Raw genomic sequence first — 25,805 nt, 5'->3', positions numbered from 1 at the left:
TTCTCAATCCAGAATTGATGTTCACCTCTCGTCCAACCCAGAGTTGACTTCCCTTTATCCTTCGACCCAGAGTCGACCCACTTTTCTTTTTCAACCCAGAGTTGATGTTTATTTCATTTCTAACCCAGAGTTAATTTGTTCAATCCATAATTGATACACTTTTCCTCAGTGGAGTTGACACCATTTCTTCCCCAGTGGATCTTATCTCTCATCAGGCAAATTTTCAGGTTCTCTTGATATTTAATCTTCTTCTACCTTGAATGTTCGAAAGGCTAGCGCCAATCTCACTTTCATGTTTAAGATGATTAAATAGGGGCAGCTGTTGCACCCCAAAATTTGCCCATCTAATTTTATTCTAATTGGCTTAAAGTTTCACATTCATCTGCATACATTCACTAGATCATCTAATACATCATTCATTCATTAATCAATCACTTGGCATGAGATCAAAGGTCTTGGGACGAATTAGGCTTTCATTATCTTTTGTAAGTCCGCTTCAATTGAAGTTCTCCTGGAATATGGATCAGGGTTTATTTCCCTATCCCGTATAATAATAAAGAGCTCGGAGAAACATCATAACGAGGTTTATTTATTCGTCCACGTGTCATAAGTAAAGAAGCAGGTGGTACGTGATATTTAGATAGAGGGACTTCATGATTCATTTATACGAGCAACCAAATAAAATTCTTGGCTTGGAGCTTGTTTCCCTAAATAATTAGTGATCAGTTGGGTTGTCGAACTTACTTCGTGGATTAATAATCAGGTGTTTTCATGGGTCGAGAAATCTATTCCTTCTTTAAAAGATTATATTCATCCATTTTTTGATTTGACAATACATTGGAATCTCAATAGAAACTCATAAGGAAACTTAGACGCTTTGAGTATATTATTCAAAGTTCATTAAAAAACCATCACAATTCCGAGAGCAAATTCAAACATCCATTATCCAAATTCTATTCAAAGATACATTTATATACTCATTCAAAATCCATAAACCAAGAGTCCAATATCCATTACGACATCATTGTCATTACAAAAAAAAAACATGTGTAACACCCCAAATTCTACCCGAAAAATATAATAAAATCAGAGTATAAATTTCAAACAAGTTCATTTGAGGTATCACATATTCGTCATTTCAAAATCAGTTACGGCTTATTTGCCTTCCCTCATAGATACATAGCACAAAAATTTAAAACGATAATCAAATCATTACTAAAAATCACTTTGTTTAAATTCAATAATTAACTTGCAGCGGAATCAACAAACTTCATAAATATTCAATTCAAGTCGTAGCATCATTGCACGGTAACTTTAAGTTACAATTTAAAACATAGTTCACTTAAGAATTCAGCAAACAACATAATAAATAAAACAATCTCTTTATCCCCCTGAGTGCTACGTATCAGAGCAAGACACCAACTCGAATAACAACAACTAAAGACTTCATAAAATCACTTCAAACTTCCACCGCTATCTTGAGTACCTGTCAATTTCCCATGGTAGGGAAACATCATTCAGAAAGGGTGAGATATCTACCAATATAAACAAACGCATGATAAACAATATATTAGAATTTAATCATACGAAATTATCACGTTACAGCTTTCAGACTACATTTATAATAACAATTAACCTGAACAGTTATATTAACAAAAATCAATAACAACAACATATTAATAGTTATAAAAACTATTTCTCATCTTCCAGACAATACCTGTCACAACACGTCATTAGTATAACAATTTATAATTACAACTCCATATTATCACAATTTAACAACAACTCAAGTCACATCACGTCACAATTAAATCACACTCATGCCACATACAATGAGACTCTACAACTGCACATGCATGTGGTACCCAGGGCTTCAGCCCCCATCGCCAATTGCCATTTAAACAGAGGCATCAAGGCATAAGCCTTCGTCACTAATTTGCCAATCCAGGCCGTCGCCAAAAATGCATATGTATATGAATGCAACAAACACACACAACAAACAACATCATCGTCACAAGGCATAAGCCTATATCGTCGCTATACTAATAAATAGAGGTATACATCGTCACTGAAACATCCTTCAACTTCGCATAAAACAACAACAATTATCACCACAACAACAACTAATTTCATCGAATCAACACGACAGAATCACAACAAATAATCAGGAATAATTTCCTACGAATTTAACCCCCACATATCATTCATCATGAGTCCGGTTATAGAGTTAGAACCCCACCCCTTACCTTGTATTCGGAGTCCGTTCTACAATTCTACCGATCGAAGCCATCTAGCCTTAGCTCCCAACCATTGCCTCTTTTAATCAGAATCAAAAGTTGAAAATTTTCCCAAATATGCAGCTACAGTGCGATGATCATATCTCACAACTCAGACCTTATTTTGAAGATCCCAATGGTCAAAGGTTAGCTATAGGTGTTGCGAACCTACCCACAAAATTTGGTGATGATCCAACGGTTAACGAATCGGGGATCTTCGATTTAGTGAGACTGCTGCAAGAAAAACGGGAATGAATTTCTCTCCTATTTTTTCTCTTCTCTACAACTTCCCATAACCAATTCCCCAAGACTTTTTCTCTTCTAATTAGCCTAATCCTTATCTTAACCTAATTTCATTAAACCTATTGGGCCTAACATTCACACCCCACGTTTTACTACCACCATCACTTAATTAGGTCCATATAATAAATCTAGTATTTCTTCAATACTATTTCTACAACTTAATCAATTAATTAATCGACTAACTAATCATAAAAACCCATGTCAACAATTCTCAACACTCCACAAATTAAATAATTAAATTCGAAATAATTCAATAATATTTAATTAAATAATTAATTAAATACCGGGTGTTACAACATGTGCATATAAACCTATTCTAGCCCTATCTTGATTCCAAGCCTGCTTCAATTTATTTCCATTGAGTCACTGCCCCTTCAGCTTCATGACTTATTTCCATATGGACCAATCTTTGTGTCATGTCCAAACGGAGCTGCAACCTCCGGATAAACCGACTCTGCAGCAAACCTGCCATAATTCAAACCATTTCAAATATATCAGTTTATCATTTACACATTCAAGAGCAAAGAATAATACTTTTTTTAGCCCTGCATAAATCAAACCAAACCCCTGTTCCATTGGGAACCGAATCAGCATAACCAGAAGAGTTCAAAAACAGAAAAAAAAAAAACTATCAGCAAAAGGGGATGAACAGAAACAGTCAGACACACAGCTCAGTACTTATATCTATCATCATCAAGTTCAATTCAGTATTTAACCCATCAAAACCAGCCCCACACATTCAGTTATTCAGACCTGTTCTAATTCATAGTAATTCAGATATCTACCAAAGCAAGTTTCCAATTAAATCAGATATCAAATTACCTTGTAACTAACTTAACAACAAACTTTCACATAACCATCTCTAACCAACTCATAACTACCAAAAACTGAAATAACAGAATCAGTTACTTGTCCCTAACTACCTTCTAACAGAATCAGAAAATCAAGGAGCTTAACTAACCTTCAACCTCTATATAATCTTCATCCCTTCACCATTGCCACTCTCTCGACCATTCTCCATCTTTTCCAGATTCTCATCTTCATCTTCTCTCCATTTTCATCAACTTCTTCGATTCTTGATCTCTTCCACAACTCATAACCTTCACCACGGATCATCTACCATTCTTCCACCTCCATCTTCATCTTCTGTTCCACCCTTCATCACCACCGCACAATCATCTTCAACAATTCTCAAACCTTCATCATTCATCAAACCTCACCCTCACCATCACTATATGCTCATCTCCATTGTTGAGCAGAGATTCAACCTCTGAAACTCTGCTACAACAGAGCTAAGCCTCCACCTTCATCCCTCAATCTCACGCATACGACAATCTTCACAGCAATCAGAGAACGCAAAGAAATAAAGTGGAAGGAGAAATTCAGAGAAGAATCAAAGAACAAGAAAAGCGTAAGGATTAGAAGGCCACCTGAAGAATTTTCATTTTCAACTGCGTTTATTTCGCACCGCGCCGAATTCTGCTCTCTTCGTCTCCAACTTCAAGAAGCGTTGCATCAGGTAAGTATCGTTATTCATTCGATTCGAAATATTCATCTCTTTCTTGCTCGTGATGCTATGTGGATCATCCGAATGCGTCATTCGCTAGATTTCTCTTGATTTAGCCATGCAATCGTGAGTTGAGTTTGGCTTAGGGTTCGGTTAAGGTTTAGATTTGGTAGAGATAGAGAATCGCGAAATTAGGAGAAGTAGAGATAGGAGGATGAAGAGGAGGTTTCTTCGGTTCAGTTCATGGCGGTTCGAACAGTGGATGATGGCCACCGCGCCGTCGTTCGCGAGAGAGCGAGAAAGTTTGAGGTTGGGAATTGGGAACGACGTTCAGCATCGAACCCTCTTTCCCCCAATTTCAATTATTCCCTTTTTGTTTTATTTATTATTAATTATTTGCTTTTCTTGAATAATGATAATAATCAGAATGGGTCAAACACAAGTCTTGGGCCATACGAATTGCAATTACTACACCCCCAGGCCCATGTATCACTCTCACCTTGTTTTTGACATAAGAAAAAATGCTGCAACAAAAATAAACTCTGGGCCAGACTCCATTAGCCCTGCGCACAGTTGCTCTTCGCACCCTTGTATTCAGTTTGCACCCCCTGTTCATATTTTGTTTAATTAATAAATTTAGGGTTAATTAGTTTTTTTTTCCTTTTCTTTTAGTAAACAAATCACTAATTTTTTACCATCATTTTAGACTTCATTACATAATCTTGACATTAAAAATAACCATAAAAAATATTAGTTTAGGCTTGTATTTTAATTCTTTGGCTTGATTAGAATTCTTGTTCTTTGTCATATAAAAATCAATAAAAATAATAGTCCTTTAATTCACTTTTGGTACTATATTTTGCATCATTTGCTTCCATGTTTTGTACCATATTTCAAGTCATTCTTTTAGTCATTTTTGCACTAATTTTGTATCATTGTTTACTTGTAAATTTTACTTGTAATTTTGATCTTTGCTTGTGCTTGTAATTTCGTTCATTTACTCCTAACTTTAGGTAGAGACCATGACAACATTAGGACTTAGAAGTTCCCTTCATGACATTAGGCTAGTTATTCATTTTAGGCTAGTTTTCTTCTTTTTCTTTTCAACTTTAAAACATTTAATAAAGGAAGATGCGAATCACATTAAGAAAGTGATAGAGAAATGAGTGGGATTCATTCCCTAATCTGTTTCTTGGTCACTACTTAATGGGAGAGAAATGAGTGGGATTCATTCCCTAATCTGTTTCTCGAACATTAATTAATGGGATAGAAATGAGTGGGATTCATTCCCTAATCTGTTTCTTGAACATTACATAATGGGATGAAGTGAGTGGGATTCATTCCCTAATCTGCTTTTCGATCATTATGCATTTTTATGTGATTCGAATCGCAAAGTAAATTCCCTTAAAAAACACTCAACCAAAAACATCTAAAATACTTAATAAAGGCTCAAACCTAAACAAAGTAATGAAGTGGTGCGAAACCTTGTATTGGGTTTTGTTCATCATGGAATTACCCTAAAAAACACAAACCAATTTTCTCTCCTCTTTTTCTTGCCTCCGAGGCATTCTTTCTCTTGCCTTCAGGGCATTCTTTCTCCTAATCGGACACGTTATTTCCGCTCCATTCCCAGCTTAAGACTCCAGAGGTCGAGCAGCGGAGTGCGAATGTAACTGTTCAACTAAAAAACACAAAAACAAACAAAAACTAAAGAGCCGAACTACGGCGCTCTGATTCCTGAAAAGGATACGTAGGCATTGGGTCGCGGGGCCTAGGCGAGCACAACTATTTATAGACCTTATTTTCCCCGTGTTTCTTTTCTTTCATTTGCATGCATTCCCTTAGTAATTAAGCTTTAGATTTATACACCTTTAGAATAGAACAAACATAAGTGGATCCTGTGGAGTACCACAGACGTGAGGGGTGCTAATACCTTCCCCTTGCGTAACCGACTCCCGTACCCTATCTCTGGTCGAAAGACCTCGTTCTTATTCTTTTCCAGGTTTTCTGATATTCCTTTCCCTCTTTGGGATAAATATATTGGTGGCGACTCTGTTCATCATTTTCGCGAGCGTGCGACAGCTGGCGACTCTGCTGGGGATGTGATAGACCTGTGCTGGTCCATTCTTAGCGAGTCGATCCTAGCTTGTGTTTGTTTTCTTTTTTTTGGGTGTTTATTTATTGCTTTATTGCTTTATTACTTTATTGCTTTATTGCTTTATTTCTTTATGCATCGCATTTTATTTTCATATACTATGATTATTATTCTGCTGTCTGTTGGGATGGGATGTTCTATGATGTAAAAGGCCCAATACCCAGGCCAGAGTGATACTTAGGCTACCTAGGATAGAGTGGATAGTCATGACGCCAACAGAATGTCAGGTTCTGTTGATTGCGATCATGAGACCCACGACCAGTTGAGGTTCAAATGGGATACCATTGTTGGCATGTATTTGCAACAATGATGGTGTTTCAGGAGAACTGTTAATGCTGGAGACCTTTTAACCTACCTTATACTAGACCATACCTGTGAGAGGGGTTGGGAAATTTTGTTTTGCAGGAAAACATACCTCCATCCCACCCTATGCCCATTCATACTATCTATCATAATCAACGTCGAACCTCTGAATATGGAAGGTTCGACCTTATTTGACTTATGCAAAGGTTATCTATCCTGAATCAACGTCGAACCTCTGAATCTGGAGGATTCGACCATCTTTGACTTATACAGAAGTTCTACATCAGTTATCTATCAGAATCAATCAACGTCGAACCTCTGAATCTGGAGGGTTCGACCATCTTTGACTTATGCACCGCCTAGTTATCAAGAATGCAACGTCGAACCTCTGAATCTAGAGGATTCGACCATATCTTATGACCATGAAAAGCTATTATCCAAGAGGCCTTGATCCTTGATCCTGATTCCTACTGCATTTGCATCATCATTAACATTTTTGCATTCATGCATATGCATCCATGGTTACCAAGACTCCTACATTCTTCCTCTCCATCAGATCAGACAAGACAATTCCTCCACACCGATATCTGACAAGAGCTCACCGACAAAGAATCATGGGGAATTACAAAAAAAAAAAAATCAAGCTACTATCTAAGGACCCCACGCCTCCTCATGAGGGTACCTTCCACCTGTGAAGCCTGAAGACTTTGTGTTTGTCAGAGAACATTTCACTTGCATCAGAATAAGGCCAAACTTGCCATTGTCTAGATTACTTCAAAGTACTTTCAATTGTATTACTTTCGTTGTTATCAAGTACTTCTCATTGTAAGAAACTCATTCTGTTTGAATAAATAAAAATAATGTAATATACATGTTTTTCTCAAATCATTTCATCCTTGTCATTATGTTCATTGATACTTCACTCATTTGTCTTAAGCAACTAAAAAAGGAGAATGATGGAAAATAAAAAACACATGAACCACTAATTGTATGCTTTTGGAACAAAGATCCTGCTGACGATGTACAGGCATTGTTTCAATTCCTAAACACTGGAGATATAAGGGAGTGAAACCTTCGTCAACCCCTTTGAGCCTAAGGAGTAGTAGTTTCTTTTCAAAAAAAAAATACAAAACCCTCAATTTTAACCAGGGGCAGGGTAGTCTTCAGCTAGTGCAACCGAGCGCTCAACTTTCAGGTATTCCATCAGAGGATCAATCAAATTCTATCTCTCGCGACAAAAGAAGAAGAGCACAATCCACAATGGATGTCTCCCATTCACTAAGGAGAAGGCGGTCACAACCTTTTCAATAAAGTCAATCACAAAGCCATACAACTTGTTCCCGAACGAGGCAAAAAAAAAGGAGAATGAAAAAAGTTATGAACCATGATAAAAAAAAAAAAAGGGAGACAATAGCCCGCTAAGTCAAAAGAAAAAAAAAAGAGAAAAGCTTTGAAGCAAATGACTTAGGCAAAAATTAGGGCATATCCTGCTGGACAACGAACACCAAAATCAAAAGAAACTTTTTGTCCAGGCAAAAGTTAGGGAAAGCAAAAAACAAAGCAAAAGAAAAATCCTCCAAGGGACAAGTTAATGTGACCATCAACGAAAGCATGAAAAGGCGGTTGCCACCTCCATCAAAGCTACAAAGGATCCTCATCCATCACAATCCTTCCTGAAAGGTGAACACTCATGTCAAACTAGCTGAACGTAGGACTGGAGAACATCACGAAGAAGGGGTGGGTTAAGTAGAACTTGAGCCTTTATCCTTGTTTCTCAAACCGTGAACCCGGCCACGTTACAACCCTCAAAAGTCCTAATTGAAGCAGGGTTCGTTCCGAAAGCATACCAACTGTAAAAGCATGTCCAAACTGACTCCTAATGTTGCTTGTCACTTGTGTTAGTATCAGTATAACATTTTGACAAATAAAAAATTTTCTTTTGAGATTAACATGTGCATCACATTCTCATTATCTTTTTCAAAACAGAATTGTCTCTAATCAGAAAGTAAGTACTTGATACCAAGGAAAGTTCAACATTGAAATTCCATCGAGTAATCTTACAAAGGCAAAGGTTGGTCATCCACAAAGAAAATACTTGAAGCATCCATCTGGTGGAAAGGTTTCCTTTCAATCTAGGGCACTCATTTCATGATCAACATTGGGGCAGACCATTACAAATCTCCATGATTCAAGCATATCAAAGTTCTATCTCAAGATATCATACAAGCTGGGGCAAACTAGCAACGATTCATTTCTTCATCTTCAATCAAATGTCAGATGTCAAGATAAGTGTCGAGGAGTCAAGCCAAACACCTCACCTTCACCAACACTTCTACAAGCAATAACCTTTCCACATGGACATCCTCCATCCACTCCTTGTATCTTGGAAACAAAACATTCCATCCATAGTCATACATGCATCATGCATTATCATTGCATTCTCATTGGCATATCTCCCTCAATAATCCAATCATCAAAGCTGGGGCATCCACCCTGTCTTGAATCAAGCAGAGTTCAGAACTCCATCTAATCTACACCATACAAAGCAGAAACCCTGAACATCCAATCAGTACACTGCATATAGCAATCATTGCATAGCATCTCCAGAAGTGCACAAATAAATCAAACATTTGCATGTGAAGCATAAGCCAAGTTACTCATCAGATGAGGTCCCTACAAGCAATTAATTGATATTCCACTGGATCACTCAGAGTTACTATTGTGGTGTCATCTCCCAAAGTCAATTATGTTCATCTTTCTTCAACCTAGAGTTGATGTTTTTGTGTTCAACCCAGAGTTGACGGTTATCTTTTATTCAACCCAGAGTTGATTCTTTTGTCCTTTCCCACTCAACCCAGAGTTGACGGTTATCCTTTGTTCAATCCAGAATTGATTATTTCTCTTTCCCACTCAACCCAGAGTTGATGGTTATTTCTTTCTCAACCTAGAGTTGACGGTTATTCCTTGTTGATTTCTTTTTCCCCACTCAACCCAGAGTTGACGGTTATCTCTTGTCTTTCCCACTCAATCCAGAGTTGACGGTTATTACTTGTTGATTTCTTTTTCCCCACTCAACCTAGAGTTGACGGTTATCTCTTGTCTTTCCCACTCAATCCAGAGTTGACGGTTATTCCTTGTTGATTTCTTTTTCCCCACTCAACCCAGAGTTGACGGTCATCTTTTATTCAACCCAGAGTTGATTCTTTCCTTTTCCCACTCAACCCAGAGTTGACGGTTATCTCTTGTCTTTCCCACTCAACCCAGAGTTGACGGTTATCCTTTGCCTTTCCCTCTCAACCCAGAGTTGACGGTTACCTCATGTCTTTTCCCTCTCAACCCAGAGTTGAAGGTTGTCTCTTGTTTCTCTCTCAACCCAGAGTTGAAGGTTGTCTCTTTTTTCCCTCTCACCCAGAGTTGACGGATATTTCTTTATCTTTTCTCCTTTCCCACTCAACCCAGAGTTGATGGATATTTCTTTTCTCCTTTCCCACTCAACCCAGAGTTGACGGTTATCCCTTTTTTTCAATTGATCATCCTTTCCCACTCAACCCAGAGTTGACGGTCATCTTTTATTCAACCCAGAGTTGATTCTTTCCTTTTCCACTCAACCCAGAGTTGACGGTTATCTTTTCTTTTACTCAACCCAGAGTTGATCCTTCTCTTTTTCCATTCAACCCAGAGTTGATATTTACCTCCTATCCCACCTAGAGTTGACTTCCCTTTATTCTTCGAGCTAGAGTCGACCCACCTTTCTTTTTCAACCCAGAGTTGATGTGTATTTCATTCCTAACCCAGAGTTAATTCGATCAATCCAGAATTGATACGATTTTCCTCAGTGGATTTGACACCATTCTTTTCTCCAGTGGATCATATCTCATCAGGCAAATTTTCAGGTTCACTTAGTATTTAATCTTCTTCTACCTCGAATGCTCGAAAGGCTAGCGCCAATCTCACCTTCAGGTTTAAGACGATTAAATAGGGGCAGCTGTTGCACCCCAAAATTTGCCCATCTAATTTTACTGCTAATTGGCTTATGCATCCCATAATCTCCATTAGGTCATCTAACTCGTCATTCATCATTAATCAATAACTTGGTATTGGGATGAAAGATTTTGAATTATTAAGGCTTCATATTGATCTTGAGGTGTACATATCAAATAAAACTTATTCATTTGGCTCTCCTCTGTGCTTCGAACTGGGACTTAGAGAGTTTATGGCTGTTCCTATGGATTAAAGGTTTTCATCATTAGGTAAGGCCTAATTCATGTAAGTCTCGTTGAAGAATGAATTATCTGATTATTAGGACTACAAGACATATTTAAGAGAAAGATTGGAAAATTGAAGGAACTTATGAATCATTTCAAGCTAGAAGATACTTGATAGAATTGTTACTTTTTTTATCAAAGTCAATCATGGGAGGATGACTTTTCAAGCACAGTTCTTCCTAAGACTTATGGTTTTCATCATATTTGTTGATACTCATTCAAGGTTCTAAAGAACAAAGGACAATTTGAATTTTGGAAGAAGGAAAATACATGTCCAAACGTCATGTTTGAGAAAGATCGCCTTGCATTACAAATTCAACACATTTCAAAGTTTTATTCCAATTACAAGATAAACTATTACATATTTTGGGTTTCAAATCTATTTCAGTACAAGGCCATTTCCAATATAAACATTTCCAAATATTACACCATCAAGACAAACTACACAAAATGTGCCCTTAGCCTACTGTCTCCAATCCTAAACTCCCATCGATTTTGTGTTGGCCTCTTTGATTCCGTATTACATATCTTTTCTTCAAGTTCCAAGCCACGTGTCTTCCAACTTTCAACCATGCTTCAAGTGTAAGGCTCAAGGCTCTTCTATCCCGCTAAGTCTAAACCTGCACATTGAAAACCAAATCCATTCCACATTAGTTCATACTGCATTCTGCACATTTCAACAAAAAAGGAAATAGAGGTCCAAATGTTCACATCCATACAGTTCAAAAAGAAAACAGTCCCTACACCATTTTCAGTCGAAACAGCCCTGCATAACAAAACAGAATCAGCATATATCCTATCCTACAACCAAAGCCCTTGCCATGAGAAATCAAAAGCCAAAACAAAAGAACCTAGAATTCAAATGGGAAAAGCACATCGGTTCGGCAACAAATAAGCAGTTCAGTACAAAGTCAGAGTATTTATGACACTTCAGCAGGTTTATCAATCCTAAAAAAAAAACCTAACAAATAAATGGAGCAAGTTCACTACCATGCAATCCACAAGCTCAACAGTTTCGCAATTTCAATAGAATCCATACACACTCCTAACAGATTTACTAACACTCATAACTGTCATTACCAAACCTAACTAACTTTCCTAACACAATAACTTCTTTAACCTATTCAGTTATAACTTCTAACAGAATACTAACTGATATAACTAACTATAACCATTCAGTTAACAAGAAAAGAGAATGCAGGGAATAGATTTTTACCTCTGAAACAGATTCAATCCTCTCCATCCATTGTGTAACAAACCTACTCAATCAAGGGCTGAGATCTCTTCACTCTATAACTAACTTCTCTTCCCTCCATCAACCTATATATTCAACAGCTCCACCATTTTTCAGTTTCCTCCACCATTTTCACCATTCTCCACCAATTCTTCAATCTTCATCATTCGTCATAGCTTCACTCATCATCATTCACTCTCCATCAACAATCTTCAACCATACCTCAACCTTCAACCAAGAATCATCAATTCGGCACAATTCGTATTCTTCTCCCAATATCTCGTCGACATACTATCTGCATCAACAACACAATACTCATCATCGACTCTTCATCATCATCGATCCAATACTCGAAGCAAAAAATAGAGAAAAAGAAGAAGCGTCGAATACGGAAATTGACAGAAAGATCCAAGACTCACCTGAAGAATTTCATTACTCCTCTACATTCAGTTCGCATATCTCATCAATCTCGGAAGAATATCGCCTCAGTGCCGAAATTCTTCGAATATCAACCTTGTGCGCCACTCCAGCTAGGGTTCTTGACCGAGACGAAAGGTTTTGATTGGCTGAGGTATGAGCGGGGGTGAAACGAGAGAGAATCGGGGAGAGGACGTTCGGTTTGTTGCAGCGCGGCCATTTTTATGGTTGTAAACGCCGAGTTATCGTCGGAGAAGGAAAGGGAGTCGCCGCCGCATTCGTTCGTGAGAGAGAAGAGCGAGAAAAGGGAAAGTGAGTCTGAGAGAAGGACCTCAAAGGTCATAACCACTAACCCTAATCTCCCTTTTTCTTTTTAATTTTTTTTTTGATTAATGGTGTGTTAATTAGGATTAATATAGGTTAATTATTGGATTAATCTGGATTGGCATAATAATCATTAATAATGTTAATATGGATCATAACAAAAACAAGATCTTGGGCCGAACTCGCTATTCATACACCCCCTAAGGCCCGTAACCCATTTTGGCTGAATCAAAGATATGAACAAAAAAACTGTTTGGGCCATGGCTTCGGGCCTGCGCCCAGTTCTCCTTACACCCCTGTATTCAACTTTCACCCCCCTGAGACCACACAAAATCTATCTGCTGGGCCAACAGTATGGGCCCAGCGCCTTGGTTACTATTTACAGGCCCCTGTATTCAGTTTTACACCCTGTTTCTTTAATTAATTAATAAACTTAGGTTTTAATTAATTTCTTTTCTTTACTAATTGAATTACTAATTTTTTTCACTATCATTTTAGACTTTTAATGCATAATTTTTGACATAAAAAATAATCAACAAAAATAATAGTTTAGGCTTTTATTTCATTTCTTTTTGCTTGATTAAAATCATGTACTCTTGTCATAAAAAACCCATAATAAAAAATAGTATCTTTAAATTCATTTTGTGCAATATTTTGAATCATGTTTTGTACCATATTTTCAAGTGTTTATGTTAGCCATTTTACACTATTTTGGTATCATTATTTACTTGTATTTTACTTGTAATATTGATCTCCGCTTATGCTTATATTCTCATGCCGCTTTTTGCTCCTAACCATTAGGTAGAAACCATGACAACATTAAGACTTAGAAGTTCCCTTCATCATATTAAGCTAGTTATTCATTTTAGGCTAGTTTTCTTCTTCTTTTTCTTTTCAATTTTAAAACATCTAATAAAGGAAGAGACGAATCACACTTCATTAAAAGTGGGAGAGAAACGAGTGGGATTTATTCCCTAATCTGTTTCTCAATCACTTAGTATAGAGAAATGAGTGGGATTCATTCCCTAATCTGTTTCTCAATCACTTAGTGACATAGAAATGAGTGGGATTCATTCCCTAATCTGTTTCTCGGTCACTACTTAATGGGAGAGAAATGAGTGGGATTCATTCCCTAATCTGTTTCTCGAACATTACATAATGGGATAGAAGTGAGTGGGATTCATTCCCTAATCTGCTTCTCCATCATTATACATTTTTATGTGATTCGAATCGCAGAGTAAATTCCCTTAAAAAACACTCAACCAAAAACATCTAAAACACTTAATAAAGGCTCGGACCTAAACAAAGTAATGAAGTGGTGCGAAACCTTGTATTGGGTTTTGTTCATCATGAAGTTACATAAAAAACACAAACCAATTTTCTCTCCTCTTTTTCTTGCCTCCGAGGCATTCTTTCTCTTGCCTTCAGGGCATTCTTTCTCCTAATCGGACACGTTATTTCCGCTCCATTCCCAGCTTAAGACTCCAGAGGTCGAGCAGCGGAGTGCGAATGTAACTGTTCAACTAAAAAACACAAAAACAAACAAAAACTAAAGAGCCGAACTACGGCGCTCTGATTCCTGAAAAGGATACGTAGGCATTGGGTCGCGGGGCCTAGGCGAGCACAACTATTTATAGACCTTATTTTCCCCGTGTTTCTTTTCTTTCATTTGCATGCATTCCCTTAGTAATTAAGCTTTAGATTTATACACCTTTAGAATAGAACAAACATAAGTGGATCCTGTGGAGTACCACAGACGTGAGGGGTGCTAATACCTTCCCCTTGCGTAACCGACTCCCGTACCCTATCTCTGGTCGAAAGACCTCGTTCTTATTCTTTTCCAGGTTTTCTGATATTCCTTTCCCTCTTTGGGATAAATATATTGGTGGCGACTCTGTTCATCATTTTCGCGAGCCTGCGACAATAAGAATTTGTTTACATTCATTTGTAAGAACTAGAGGAGATCAAGTTGTGATCGGATTCTCTAGAAAGTCTTAGAGGGTATCTAAGCATTGTGTTCCTAGAGTGATCAGGTTGTGATCAGAATACTCTAGAAGACTTAGAGGTTATCTAAGTGGAAAACCATTGTAATCTTGTGTTATTAGTGGATCAAATCTTCAGGTGAGGTAAATCATGTTAGACGCTGGCCTGAGGATCTAGAGGGGGGGTGAATAGATCTCACAGAGTTTTTCTGAATTATTTCGAACTAAAGCGAAAGCGGTTCTGAATCGACTTGCGTCTATTCCGGACCGTTATTGCAAGGGTCGTATATGTGACAAAACCACAAGATAATTGATATTAACGATGAAGTGATATGTTATCGAATCAATACGTTTCACAGCTGAAAATCAATTAACTTCTAAATTGACAAACTTTGGTTTGCAATGCAGTAATAATGGAATAAGCAAAAAGACAAACACTTGGTGATAATGTTCAAATTGATGATGATTCAAGATGTGGTGAATTGTGATGTTTATGCAGAACCTTAATTCACAATTTTAACACTTGAATCGTTAATCAATTTTGCAATTATGACCAAATATGAACAGAACGTAAATGAAAAGATAAAAGCGACAAGAACACGATATTTGTTCAGGCAGTTCGTCGATCGTCCTCGCTACGACTACGTCTGCCCCCAATTCCAAATTGAAATTGGGAAATCTTCCATTAATGTTGAAAGCAGTTTATACAAAGAAGAAAGCAAAGCGATAAACAATAAACCGAATTTGTCGATCCTTTGAATCTTCTTCCCCCTTAATCTTGAGCCAGATCAAGGTGATCCAAGAGCTTCACTTGATCCCTTTTCTGCAGTGTCTTGAATTGCCTTGAACCCTTGTTCTTCAATCTTCACACTCAGATGGATCCTCGATGAAACCTCTTAATAAAAACCCCCAAGAAACACCTATCTTGGAGGACAAAACCCTCGGATTTTATTCACCAAAAACCCCACAAATCTTCACCCACTAGGAATCTTCAATTCCGTTCCATGGACGTTATCGAACTCGATCACTAACCCTCAACGCAAGAATGATTATGTGTAATTGTGTTGGAGATGATGAAGAACGAAGATGAGAAGACTTTGTGTATCTTTCAGTCGTTGGTGTTGATTGCAATAATTGAACCTTGGACAATATATATGAGAGCTTATCAGTTGGAGCAGAGAAAACCAGAAATTTTGGCATTTTTAATCAATTAGGTCGACCTCTTGTAGTGCTTAGGTCGACCTAGCAGAGGTGCATTAGTTTTGAATGATATTTGCTCCCATTTAGGTCGACCTGTTAGGGAAGTAGGTCGACCAGAATTCTCTTCAAGTGCGTTTTAGGACATTTCTTCAATTTAGGTCGACCTAGTTGATGTGTGGGTCGACCTAGCAGAAGTGTATGGAATTTTCTCCATTTTAGGTCGACCTGGGTTGACAGTAGGTCGACCTAACTGCTGCTTTTCTGCATTCTTCTTGTTTTGCTTGTGTTGAGTCGACCTATATGCATAGTAGGTCGACCTGCTCTGTCATAAGTGATCAATGCTTGCTTTTCTTTGAGTTCTTCTGCTTGTGCCTTGTTGCTTGTATGCTTGTTGAGTTTGCCATGAATCAAAAACATCTTTGTGATTGTGATCTTGTATTCACATACTCCCCCTTTTTGATGATGGCAAACCGGTAGTAGAAGCTTTAGCAATAAGTGGTAAAATCTCCCCCGTACACTCAGCTGAGCTCCCCCGTACACTCGACATCTATCTCCCCCTTTGACAACATCAAAAGAGATACAACGAAACAGAAGAGGAGAGTAACGAGAGAAACATAGATAAAACTCGAGCATTCATAGTAGTATATAAGAGGTAGGTAGTAAAAAAGACAGGTATAAAAGTCCATTCCAACAGACATAATATGCAAAAAAAACTGTGTACGTAAAGCATGTAGCAGTAGGTCGACCTAATTTGGTGCTGGGTCGACCTAACAGACAAGCCTTTAAAATGACGCAGATTAGGTCGACCTAAAAGAAGGGTAGGTCGACGTAACTGGGCATTTTAGTTTGTAAGCTGAAAAATGACTTGTGTAGGTCGACTCAGAGGCAGAGTAGGTCGACCTAAATTCCCAAAATTTATGAAAATCCGCTTTATGAGATGTGCTAATGTCTAGTTACTTGCTTGTATGTTCAGAATATGATATGCTATGATTAAAGATGAAACACATACATGAGCAAGAGATATATATGTATGAAGTCACTATAAGCATGTTAATTGATAGCATATTATAGTATCAATGATATTTTTGGAAGTGAACAACAATGATGTTACCGTCTTCTCAATGTGTAGGTGTCACCGTTTATGGAAGCCTTTAGTCAATGTGGAATGATGTCTGGCTTGATGAAGAACTACCTTTACACTAAGAGAAATGTTAGCTTGAGAATAATCAATATATAGATATAAAGTAAAGGAATAACTTTAAGAGAAACAAACGTAATTAGCCCAAATTAGAGATATCTAGTATCCCTAATTCCCTACGAATGTTGAAGTATTGCTCCGTTGCTAGAGGTTTGGTGAATATGTCAGCTAGTTGCTTCTTGCTCTCTACATGTTCAAATATAACGTCTCCTTTATCTACATGATCTCTTAGGAAGTGATGCCTTATTTCAATATGTTTGGTTCGTGAGTGTAGGACAGGATTCTTGCTCAAGTTTATGGCACTTGTGTTATCGCACATGATAGGTATACGATCAAGCTTAATATCAAAGTCAAGAAGTTGTTGCTTGAGCCATAATATTTGCGCACAACAGCTCCCTGCAGCTACATATTCTGCCTCAGCAGTAGATAATGCAACCGATACTTGTTTCTTGCTATGCCAACTTATCAATGAATTTGAGAATAGATGACATGTTCCACTGGTGCTTTTTCTATCGGATTTGCAGCCAGCAAAATCTGAGTCGGAGAAACCTACCAAGTAGCAGTCATTTCCCTTTGGATACCATAGGCCATAGGTAGTAGTTCCACGTAAATAGCGCAGAATTCTTTTGACAGCCTTTTGGTGAGATTCTTTTGGACAAGATTGATATCTTGCACACATACACACACTAAACATAATGTCTGGTCTTGAGGCGGTAAGATACAATAGTGAACCTATCATACCTCGGTACAATTTTACATCAACCTCTTTACCTTTCTCATCTTTGTCTAGGTTAGTATTTGTTGCCATAGGTGTGTTAATCTCCTTCGCTTCACTCATTCCAAATCTTTTGAGCAGCTCTGTACAGTATTTAGTTTGACTCACAAACGTTCCATGACTGAGTTGCTTGATTTGTAGGCCAAGGAAGAAATTTAGCTCACCCATGAGACTCATCTCAAATTCGCTCTGCATAAGCTTAGAAAAATCTTTGACAAGTTTTGCATTAGTCGACTCAAATATAATATCATCTACATATACTTGAACTAAGAGAACATCTTTATCTTTTCTTTTAATAAAGAGAGTAGTGTCAACTTTACCCCTAGAGTACCCTTGGCTAAGAAGAAATTTACTCAATCGTTCGTACCAAGCCCGAGGGGCTTGTTTAAGACCGTATAGAGCACGTTTCAGCTTATAAACATGAGTTGGATACATGTAATTCTCAAAGCCGGGTGGCTGAGCAACATAGACCTCTTCATTTATGTAGCCATTTAGAAAGGCACTTTTAACATCCATTTGGAATAGTTTGAAGTCTTTTGAACAAGCATAGGCAAGTAAGAGGCGAATAGCTTCGAGACGTGCTACAGGAGCGTATGTCTCTTCATAATCAATACCTTCCTCTTGATTGTTACCTTGGGCAACTAATCTAGCTTTGTTTCTAGTAATAACGCCGTTTTCATCAAGTTTGTTACGAAAAACCCATCTAGTGCCGATTACTTGATGATCTCCCGGATGAGGGACTAAGTCCCAAACATCATTCCGTTTAAATTGGTTTAATTCTTCTTGCATGGCCATTAGCCAATGCTCATCAAGTAATGCGTCCTTAGCGTTTTTCGGCTCAACTTGTGAAACAAAAGCAAAATGATGACAAAAGTTACTTATCTTTGAGCGTGTTGTAACGCCTTTTGAGATGTCTCCTATTATGTTGTCAATTGGATGGTCTTTCACATTTGTCCAAGCCTTAGGAAGTTCTTCATTATTTGAGATGCTTTCCTTTTCATTTTCATCATGAGACTCATCTTTCTCTTTCTCAGCATCTTTCTTTACAATACTTTCATTCTCGTCTTCCTTATCTTTGACAATGTCTTCAGTGGATGGACCTGCACCATTAAACGAAAGACCTACACTTCCTTTACCAAGTATGGCTCCCCGATTGTTATCTCCATAGGTGACATACCCCTTTTTCTTTGCTTGAAACTCAACGAAAAGAGATAGGTCTCCCGTCATGTGTCTTGAACATCCGCTATCAAGGAACCACAACCTTTCGGCAATGTCAAGACACTTTTCCTGCAAGATTAATTTAGAGAGGGAGGTCCCCAATTTTCATTGGGTCCTTGGTAGTGAGTACATAATTTGTTGCACTTAGGCAACCATTGAAATACTCCTTTAGGAACTAAAATTCTCCTAAATTTGCATTTTTCAATGGTATGACCCTTTTTGCAACAATAATGACAGGTAATATGATGAGAATATGCTGTTTTGCTAGTTGATACTTTTGGTACAAAAGTGTATTTACTATATAAAGGAGTATACGATCTTTTGAACTTATTTGGATCAACCGCAAAGGTCACTTTTGGTTGTAGAGCCTTGTCTAATTTGGCTTTTAGATCTCTTATTTCTTTTTGCCAAATGTGACATGTCTCACAACCAAACCATGATGTAGGATCTATTTCAACTTTATCCTTTTGAATGTCTAGCATAGATTGTTTTAAAGCTTCCATATCCTTTTCGGTTTTCTCAACTTTTGATTCAAGATATGAAAAGATTTTCTTATTTGAGGCCAAAAGTTTGAAAGCTTCAATTGCATCTCTATGTAATTCTTCAAAAGCAAGTTTTAGTTGAGAATGAGATACCTTATCTACGAGTTCAGGTTTAAGATGACTTACAGCTTTCTTTTTCTTGTGTTGATGAGCCATAAAACATAAGTTTGCTGATTCTTCTTCATCGCTTGATGAGCTTTCACTGGATGAATCACTTTCCCATGCTATGTAGGCTCTTTTAGATTTGTTATGACCTTTGCTTTGGTTCTTCTCTTTTTCCTTCTTAAGGTATGGACAATCCGGTTTGTAGTGACCGGCTTTCCCACAATTAAAGCAAGGGCCTTTGATTTTTCCTTTGTTGTTGTCATCTTGTTTGAACTTGTTTGATTGCTTCCTATAGTTGATCAAGCCTTTGTCAGAATGTTTTGCTCCATTTTTCTTTAGATATTTGTTGTATCTTCGCACAAACAGTCCCATTTCCTCATCATCAGAGTCTTCGTCATCACTTGTATCACTATCCTCTAGCTCTTGTCTTGAGGTCTTGGAGCTTGAAGCCTTTAGAGCTATTGACTTCTTCTCTACCTCTTTCTCCATGTTCTTTTCTTTCTTTGCCCTTTTCTCATGCATGTCAAGGCATTTAAGGCGTTGTTCATGTTCCTCTAGTTTACCAAAGAGAGTGGTAATGTCTAAGGTGTTTAGATCATTTGCTTCCTTTATTGCTGTAACCTTGGGTTTCCATTCCCTGTTCAAACATCTTAAGATTTTGTTAGTAGCAAATGCATTGGAAACAGGTCTATCAAGAGAATTTAACCGATTTTTCAGGTGAACGAATCTCTTCTGCATGTTTTCGATGGATTCACCATCTTCCATGTGGAACAGTTCGAACTCTTGAGTTAACGTATTGATCCTAGCTAGTTTGACATCATCCGTTCCCTCGTGGGCAACTTGCAATGTGTCCCACATAGCTTTAGCGGATCTATAATGGGAAACGCGATAGTATTCATCAACTCCTAGAGCTGAGATTAGAATGTTTCTCGCTTTCCAATCGTATGCATATCTCTTTTCATCTTCAGCATCCCAAGTATTTTCTGGTTTTGGGACAACTGCACCAGCTGCATTTGTTATGGTGATCTGAAAGGGACCATTAACAATAGCTGTCCAGATGTTCCTATCATTTGCATTGATATGGACACACATACAATCCTTCCAATAGCCGTAGTTTTCACCGTTGAAAACTGGAGCTCTATTATGAGCCTCTTTAGGTCCGGAAGCCATCTTTCCAATAAGTGTTTCACGTAGCACGGAATTAACCAAGCTCTTGATGCCACTTGTTAGACGCTGGCCTGAGGATCTAGAGGGGGGGTGAATAGATCTCACAGAGTTTTTCTGAATTATTTCGAACTAAAGCGAAAGCGGTTCTGAATCGACTTGCGTCTATTTCGGACCGTTATTGCAAGGGTCGTATATGTGACAAAACCACAAGATAATTGAGATTAACGATGAAGTGATATGTTATCGAATCAATACGTTTCACAGCTGAAAATCAATTAACTTCTAAATTGACAAACTTTGGTTTGCAATGCAGTAATAATGGAATAAGCAAAAAAACAAACACTTGGTGATAATGTTCAAATTGATGATGATTCAAGATGTGGTGAATTGTGATGTTTATGCAGAACCTTAATTCACAATTTTAACACTTGAATCGTTAATCAATTTTGCAATTATGACCAAATATGAACAGAACGTAAATGAAAAGATAAAAGCGACAAGAACACGATATTTGTTCAGGCAGTTCGTCGATCGTCCTCGCTACGACTACGTCTGCCCCCAATTCCAAATTGAAATTGGGAAATCTTCCATTAATGTTGAAAGCAGTTTATACAAAGAAGAAAGCAAAGCGATAAACAATAAACCGAATTTGTCGATCCTTTGAATCTTCTTCCCCCTTAATCTTGAGCCAGATCAAGGTGATCCAAGAGCTTCACTTGATCCCTTTTCTGCAGTGTCTTGAATTGCCTTGAACCCTTGTTCTTCAATCTTCACACTCAGATGGATCCTCGATGAAACCTCTTGATAAAAACCCCCAAGAAACACCTATCTTGGAGGACAAAACCCTCGGATTTTATTCACCAAAAACCCCACAAATCTTCACCCACTAGGAATCTTCAATTCCGTTCCATGGACGTTATCGAACTCGATCACTAACCCTCAACGCAAGAATGATTATGTGTAATTGTGTTGGAGATGATGAAGAACGAAGATGAGAAGACTTTGTGTATCTTTCAGTCGTTGGTGTTGATTGCAATAATTGAACCTTGGACAATATATATGAGAGCTTATCAGTTGGAGCAGAGAAAACCAGAAATTTTGGCATTTTTGATCAATTAGGTCGACCTCTTGTAGTGCTTAGGTCGACCTAGCAGAGGTGCATTAGTTTTGAATGATATTTGCTCCCATTTAGGTCGACCTGTTAGGGAAGTAGGTCGACCAGAATTCTCTTCAAGTGCGTTTTAGGACATTTCTTCAATTTAGGTCGACCTAGTTGATGTGTGGGTCGACCTAGCAGAAGTGTATGGAATTTTCTCCATTTTAGGTCAACCTGGGTTGACAGTAGGTCGACCTAACTGCTGCTTTTCTGCATTCTTCTTGTTTTGCTTGTGTTGAGTCGACCTATATGCATAGTAGGTCGACCTGCTCTGTCATAAGTGATCAATGCTTGCTTTTCTTTGAGTTCTTCTGCTTGTGCCTTGTTGCTTGTATGCTTGTTGAGTTTGCCATGAATCAAAAACATCTTTGTGAGTGTGATCTTGTATTCACAAATCACTCCAAGGGGGTGGGCTGGAGTAGTTTAGTTAACAACGAACCATGATAAAAATTATTGTGCAAATTGTTTTTATCTTACAAGTTTTAAAGCTACACTTATTCAAACCCCCCCTTTCTAAGTGTTTTTCTATCCTTCAGGAAGCATCAGAGAATTGCTCCATATGAGTTTGCGAAAATTCTTGCTCTAGGTAGAGAGCCCTGGAATTCTTGTTATCATAAAAGATGCCGAATAAGCGATTCCACACGATTTCAGCGGTGGAATTATGTTCGATGATAGTCTTTAGAAGAACAACGGAGATTGTTCCATATATCCACTGCAAAACGACAACGTCGAGACGAAGCCATGAATGTGGATCGGTAGTTTTGAGAGAGGGATCTGCGGCTGTTTCAGAGGGATTGATATGGTCAATCACTTGAAAAACTCGAGCATGAATTTTGAAAAGTTTTGATCACGTGTTATACGTGCCTTTTTCAATGCTCAGAGTAATCTTGATGAAATTAGTAATATTTGGGACAGTGAGAGCAGGGTGAATCGGCGTAGGAGTGGTAGGTGGAGGAGGAGGGTCGGTATGACCAGATGATTTTGGGGAAGAGTTGTTGTTAGAGGAATCAGAAGTGGTAGTCATGGCTGTTTTGTGGTAGTTGAAGAGAAAAAGAATGAGGGATAGAAAGGAAGAAGATTTTCGGCTAATAATCATTTGTAATCAATACTAATAATAATCTTTCTATATTTACATATCTAATATAATATATACTTATTTCTACTATATTTATTTAAAATATTAAAAACCAGCCACACAAAATTAATTATATGATTTTTCAATATAAATTTAATTAAATGAAACAATATATAATATATAATTAAATAAAATGAATTGTATAAATATTAATAGAAATATTTTTAATTTTAGAAATAATATTTAAAATTAAATTGAGACATGACAATTTGATATCTTTACCACTTATTAAAAAACTCTTTTTACTTTATTATATTGTATACTCTCTACACTCTATATTTTTATACTCTCTACGCTTTTTATACTCTTGGCCTCTTTCTTATATAAACCTCACACTAACAAAATAGGTATAGAAACAAAATCCTCAAAAGACAAAACCGTAACCAAACGCGAACAAAAACAATCTCCAAACCCTAACCCGATCTATCTCCAAACCCTAACGCGATCTATCTCCAAACCCTAACCCTTCCATGGATGAGAAAATCAATCGGGCGTGGACGAAAGTGAAAGACGATCTTCTCGAAGCCGCAATAACAGAATTTGGAATTTCGGGATATTCAGCCGACGACGCATGGAACCAGATTCGCTGTAGTACAAAATATAAACTACTGAGTAAACACAATGGTGAGCTCTGCGTAACAGATACGGTATTATCTAGGGGTGGCAATTAGATCCATTAAGCTAAAATCCATCAAATCCATCCACCAAAAAATCCATCAAATCCATCCACCAAATAAAAAATAAGTTAATGGATGGATTTAATCCATCCATTTATATACATGGATGGATCCAATCCATCCAACACATTTTGATAATCCAATGCATTATTTTTATTTTATACTTTAAATGGTTTAAATTATTTACGAGTTTCTTCAGAAAATTGAAAAATCGAGTTTTTTTTCCGAAAAAACGAAAAATCGTGTTTTTACGAAAAACAAAAAAATCCAGTTTTTTCGGGAAAACAAAAAAATCGAGTTTTTTCGAAAAGACAAAAAAATCTTGTTTTTTCAGAAAAACGAAAAATCGAGTTTTTTCAAAAAACTAAAAAACCTAGTTTTTTCTGAAATCGAAAAAAATCGTGTTTTTCCGAAAAAACGAAAAAAAAATCAGGTTTTCCTCAAAAAATAATAAAGTCGAGTTTTTTTTCTTCAGAAAAATGAAAAAAATTGAGTTTTTTTCGGAAAAAACGAAAAAAGCTGAGTTTTTTTCGGAAAAATGAAAAAAGTCGAGATTTTTTTGGGAAAACGAAAAAAATCGAGTTTTTACGAAAAACGGATTAATCGAATTTTTTTCGAAAAAATGAAAAAAGTCGAGATTTTTTGGGGAAAGGGAAAAAAATCGAGTTTTTTTGAAAAACGGAAAAACCGAGTTTTTTTCGAAAAAATGGAAAAAGTCGAGATTTTTTTGGGGAAAACGAAAAAAATAGAGTTTTTTTTTTATAAATTGAAAAAAGTCGAGATTTTTTGGGGAAAACGAAAAAAATCGAGTTTTTTTCCGGAAAAACGAAAAAAGCCGAGTTTTTTTTGGAAAAACGAAAAAAGTCGAGTTTTTTTGGGGAAAACAATAAAATCAAGTTTTTATATGGAAAAACGAAAAAAGTCGAGTTTTTTTTTCGAAAAACGAAAAAAAATTTGAGTTTTTTTGGAAAAATGAAAAAAGTCTTGTTTTTGTGGGGAAAACAAAAAAATCGATATTTTTTCGAAAAACGAAAAAAATCGAGTTTTTTTGGGCAACACGAAAAAATCTAGTTTCTTTTTTTGGGAAAACGAAAAAATCGAGTCTTTTTCAGAAAAACGAAAAAATCGAGTTTTTTAAGAAAAACGGAAAAATTGAGTTTTTTTCGAAAAAACAAAAAAATTGAGTTTTTTCGAAAAAACAGAAAATCGGGTTTTTTTTCTTTGGAAAGATGAGAAATCGATTTTTTTTTGAAAAATGAAAATTCAAATTTTTTCGGAAGAACCAAAAATCAATTGTTTTTCAGAAAAACGAAAAAACTATTTTAAAATACGTAAATTATTATTTTTATGAAATTTTTTTAAAAATAAAATATTTTTAATTATCTTTTGGATGGATTGGATTTGATTTTTATTTAGAGTTTAATGGATTGTAATTGATTAATGGATTGGTTTGATCCATCCATTAAGGATCCAATCCATATCCATCCAATCCATCCATCTTGCCACCCCTAGTATTATCTTAGCAAATAAGAAAGATGAGGTGCCGACGGCGTCAGCTGATGCTGGTATGATTCTTTTATTTTTTTGATTTATTGTTATTTTCTTTTTGTGGTTTTGTAAGTAATTTCTAGATGTTAATGTGTATAACTAAATTTTTCATAATTTAATTTCTAGAGCTGAATATGAATCTATCTGGTGGAGCTGTAACTGTAACTGGTGGTGGTGGTGTAACTGGATGTGGAGAGCACGGTGGTGTAATTGTTGCTGGTATGATTTCTGTATTAGTGTGTTATTCTGATATAATGTTATTTTTTTGTGGTTTTGTAACTAACTTTTTCTTAATGTGCTGTAATTGGAGGTGGAGTT

General features: G+C 36.9%; 1 protein-coding gene and 1 long non-coding RNA gene across 3 annotated transcripts; both read right to left on the bottom strand.

Annotated features, from left to right (window-relative positions):
* Window positions 1-11,134: 11,134 nt before the first annotated feature.
* Window positions 11,135-12,785, bottom strand: LOC131611942 (uncharacterized). Of its 2 annotated transcripts, XR_009287239.1 has the most exons (4): window positions 12,463-12,785; window positions 12,026-12,338; window positions 11,529-11,575; window positions 11,135-11,429 (listed from the first exon to the last, which is right to left on the bottom strand). It is a non-coding gene; the product is annotated as an uncharacterized LOC131611942 (long non-coding RNA). The 2 variants fall into 2 exon arrangements; XR_009287240.1 differs by lacking the exon at window positions 11,529-11,575.
* A 9,874-nt stretch (window positions 12,786-22,659) lies between these two features.
* Window positions 22,660-23,151, bottom strand: LOC131614211 (uncharacterized). The gene is made up of 2 exons (XM_058885832.1): window positions 22,992-23,151; window positions 22,660-22,907 (listed from the first exon to the last, which is right to left on the bottom strand). The coding sequence occupies exons 1-2, from the start codon at window positions 23,149-23,151 to the stop codon at window positions 22,660-22,662; spliced, it is 408 nt and encodes a 135-aa protein (XP_058741815.1).
* Window positions 23,152-25,805: the final 2,654 nt, after the last annotated feature.

The sequence above is a fragment of the Vicia villosa genome, linkage group LG6 (assembly GCF_029867415.1).
Source record: "Vicia villosa cultivar HV-30 ecotype Madison, WI linkage group LG6, Vvil1.0, whole genome shotgun sequence".
Classification (NCBI taxonomy): Eukaryota; Viridiplantae; Streptophyta; class Magnoliopsida; order Fabales; family Fabaceae; genus Vicia; species Vicia villosa.
The sequence above is the reverse complement of the archived record's forward strand: the minus strand, read 5'-3'. Positions and strand labels throughout refer to the sequence as shown.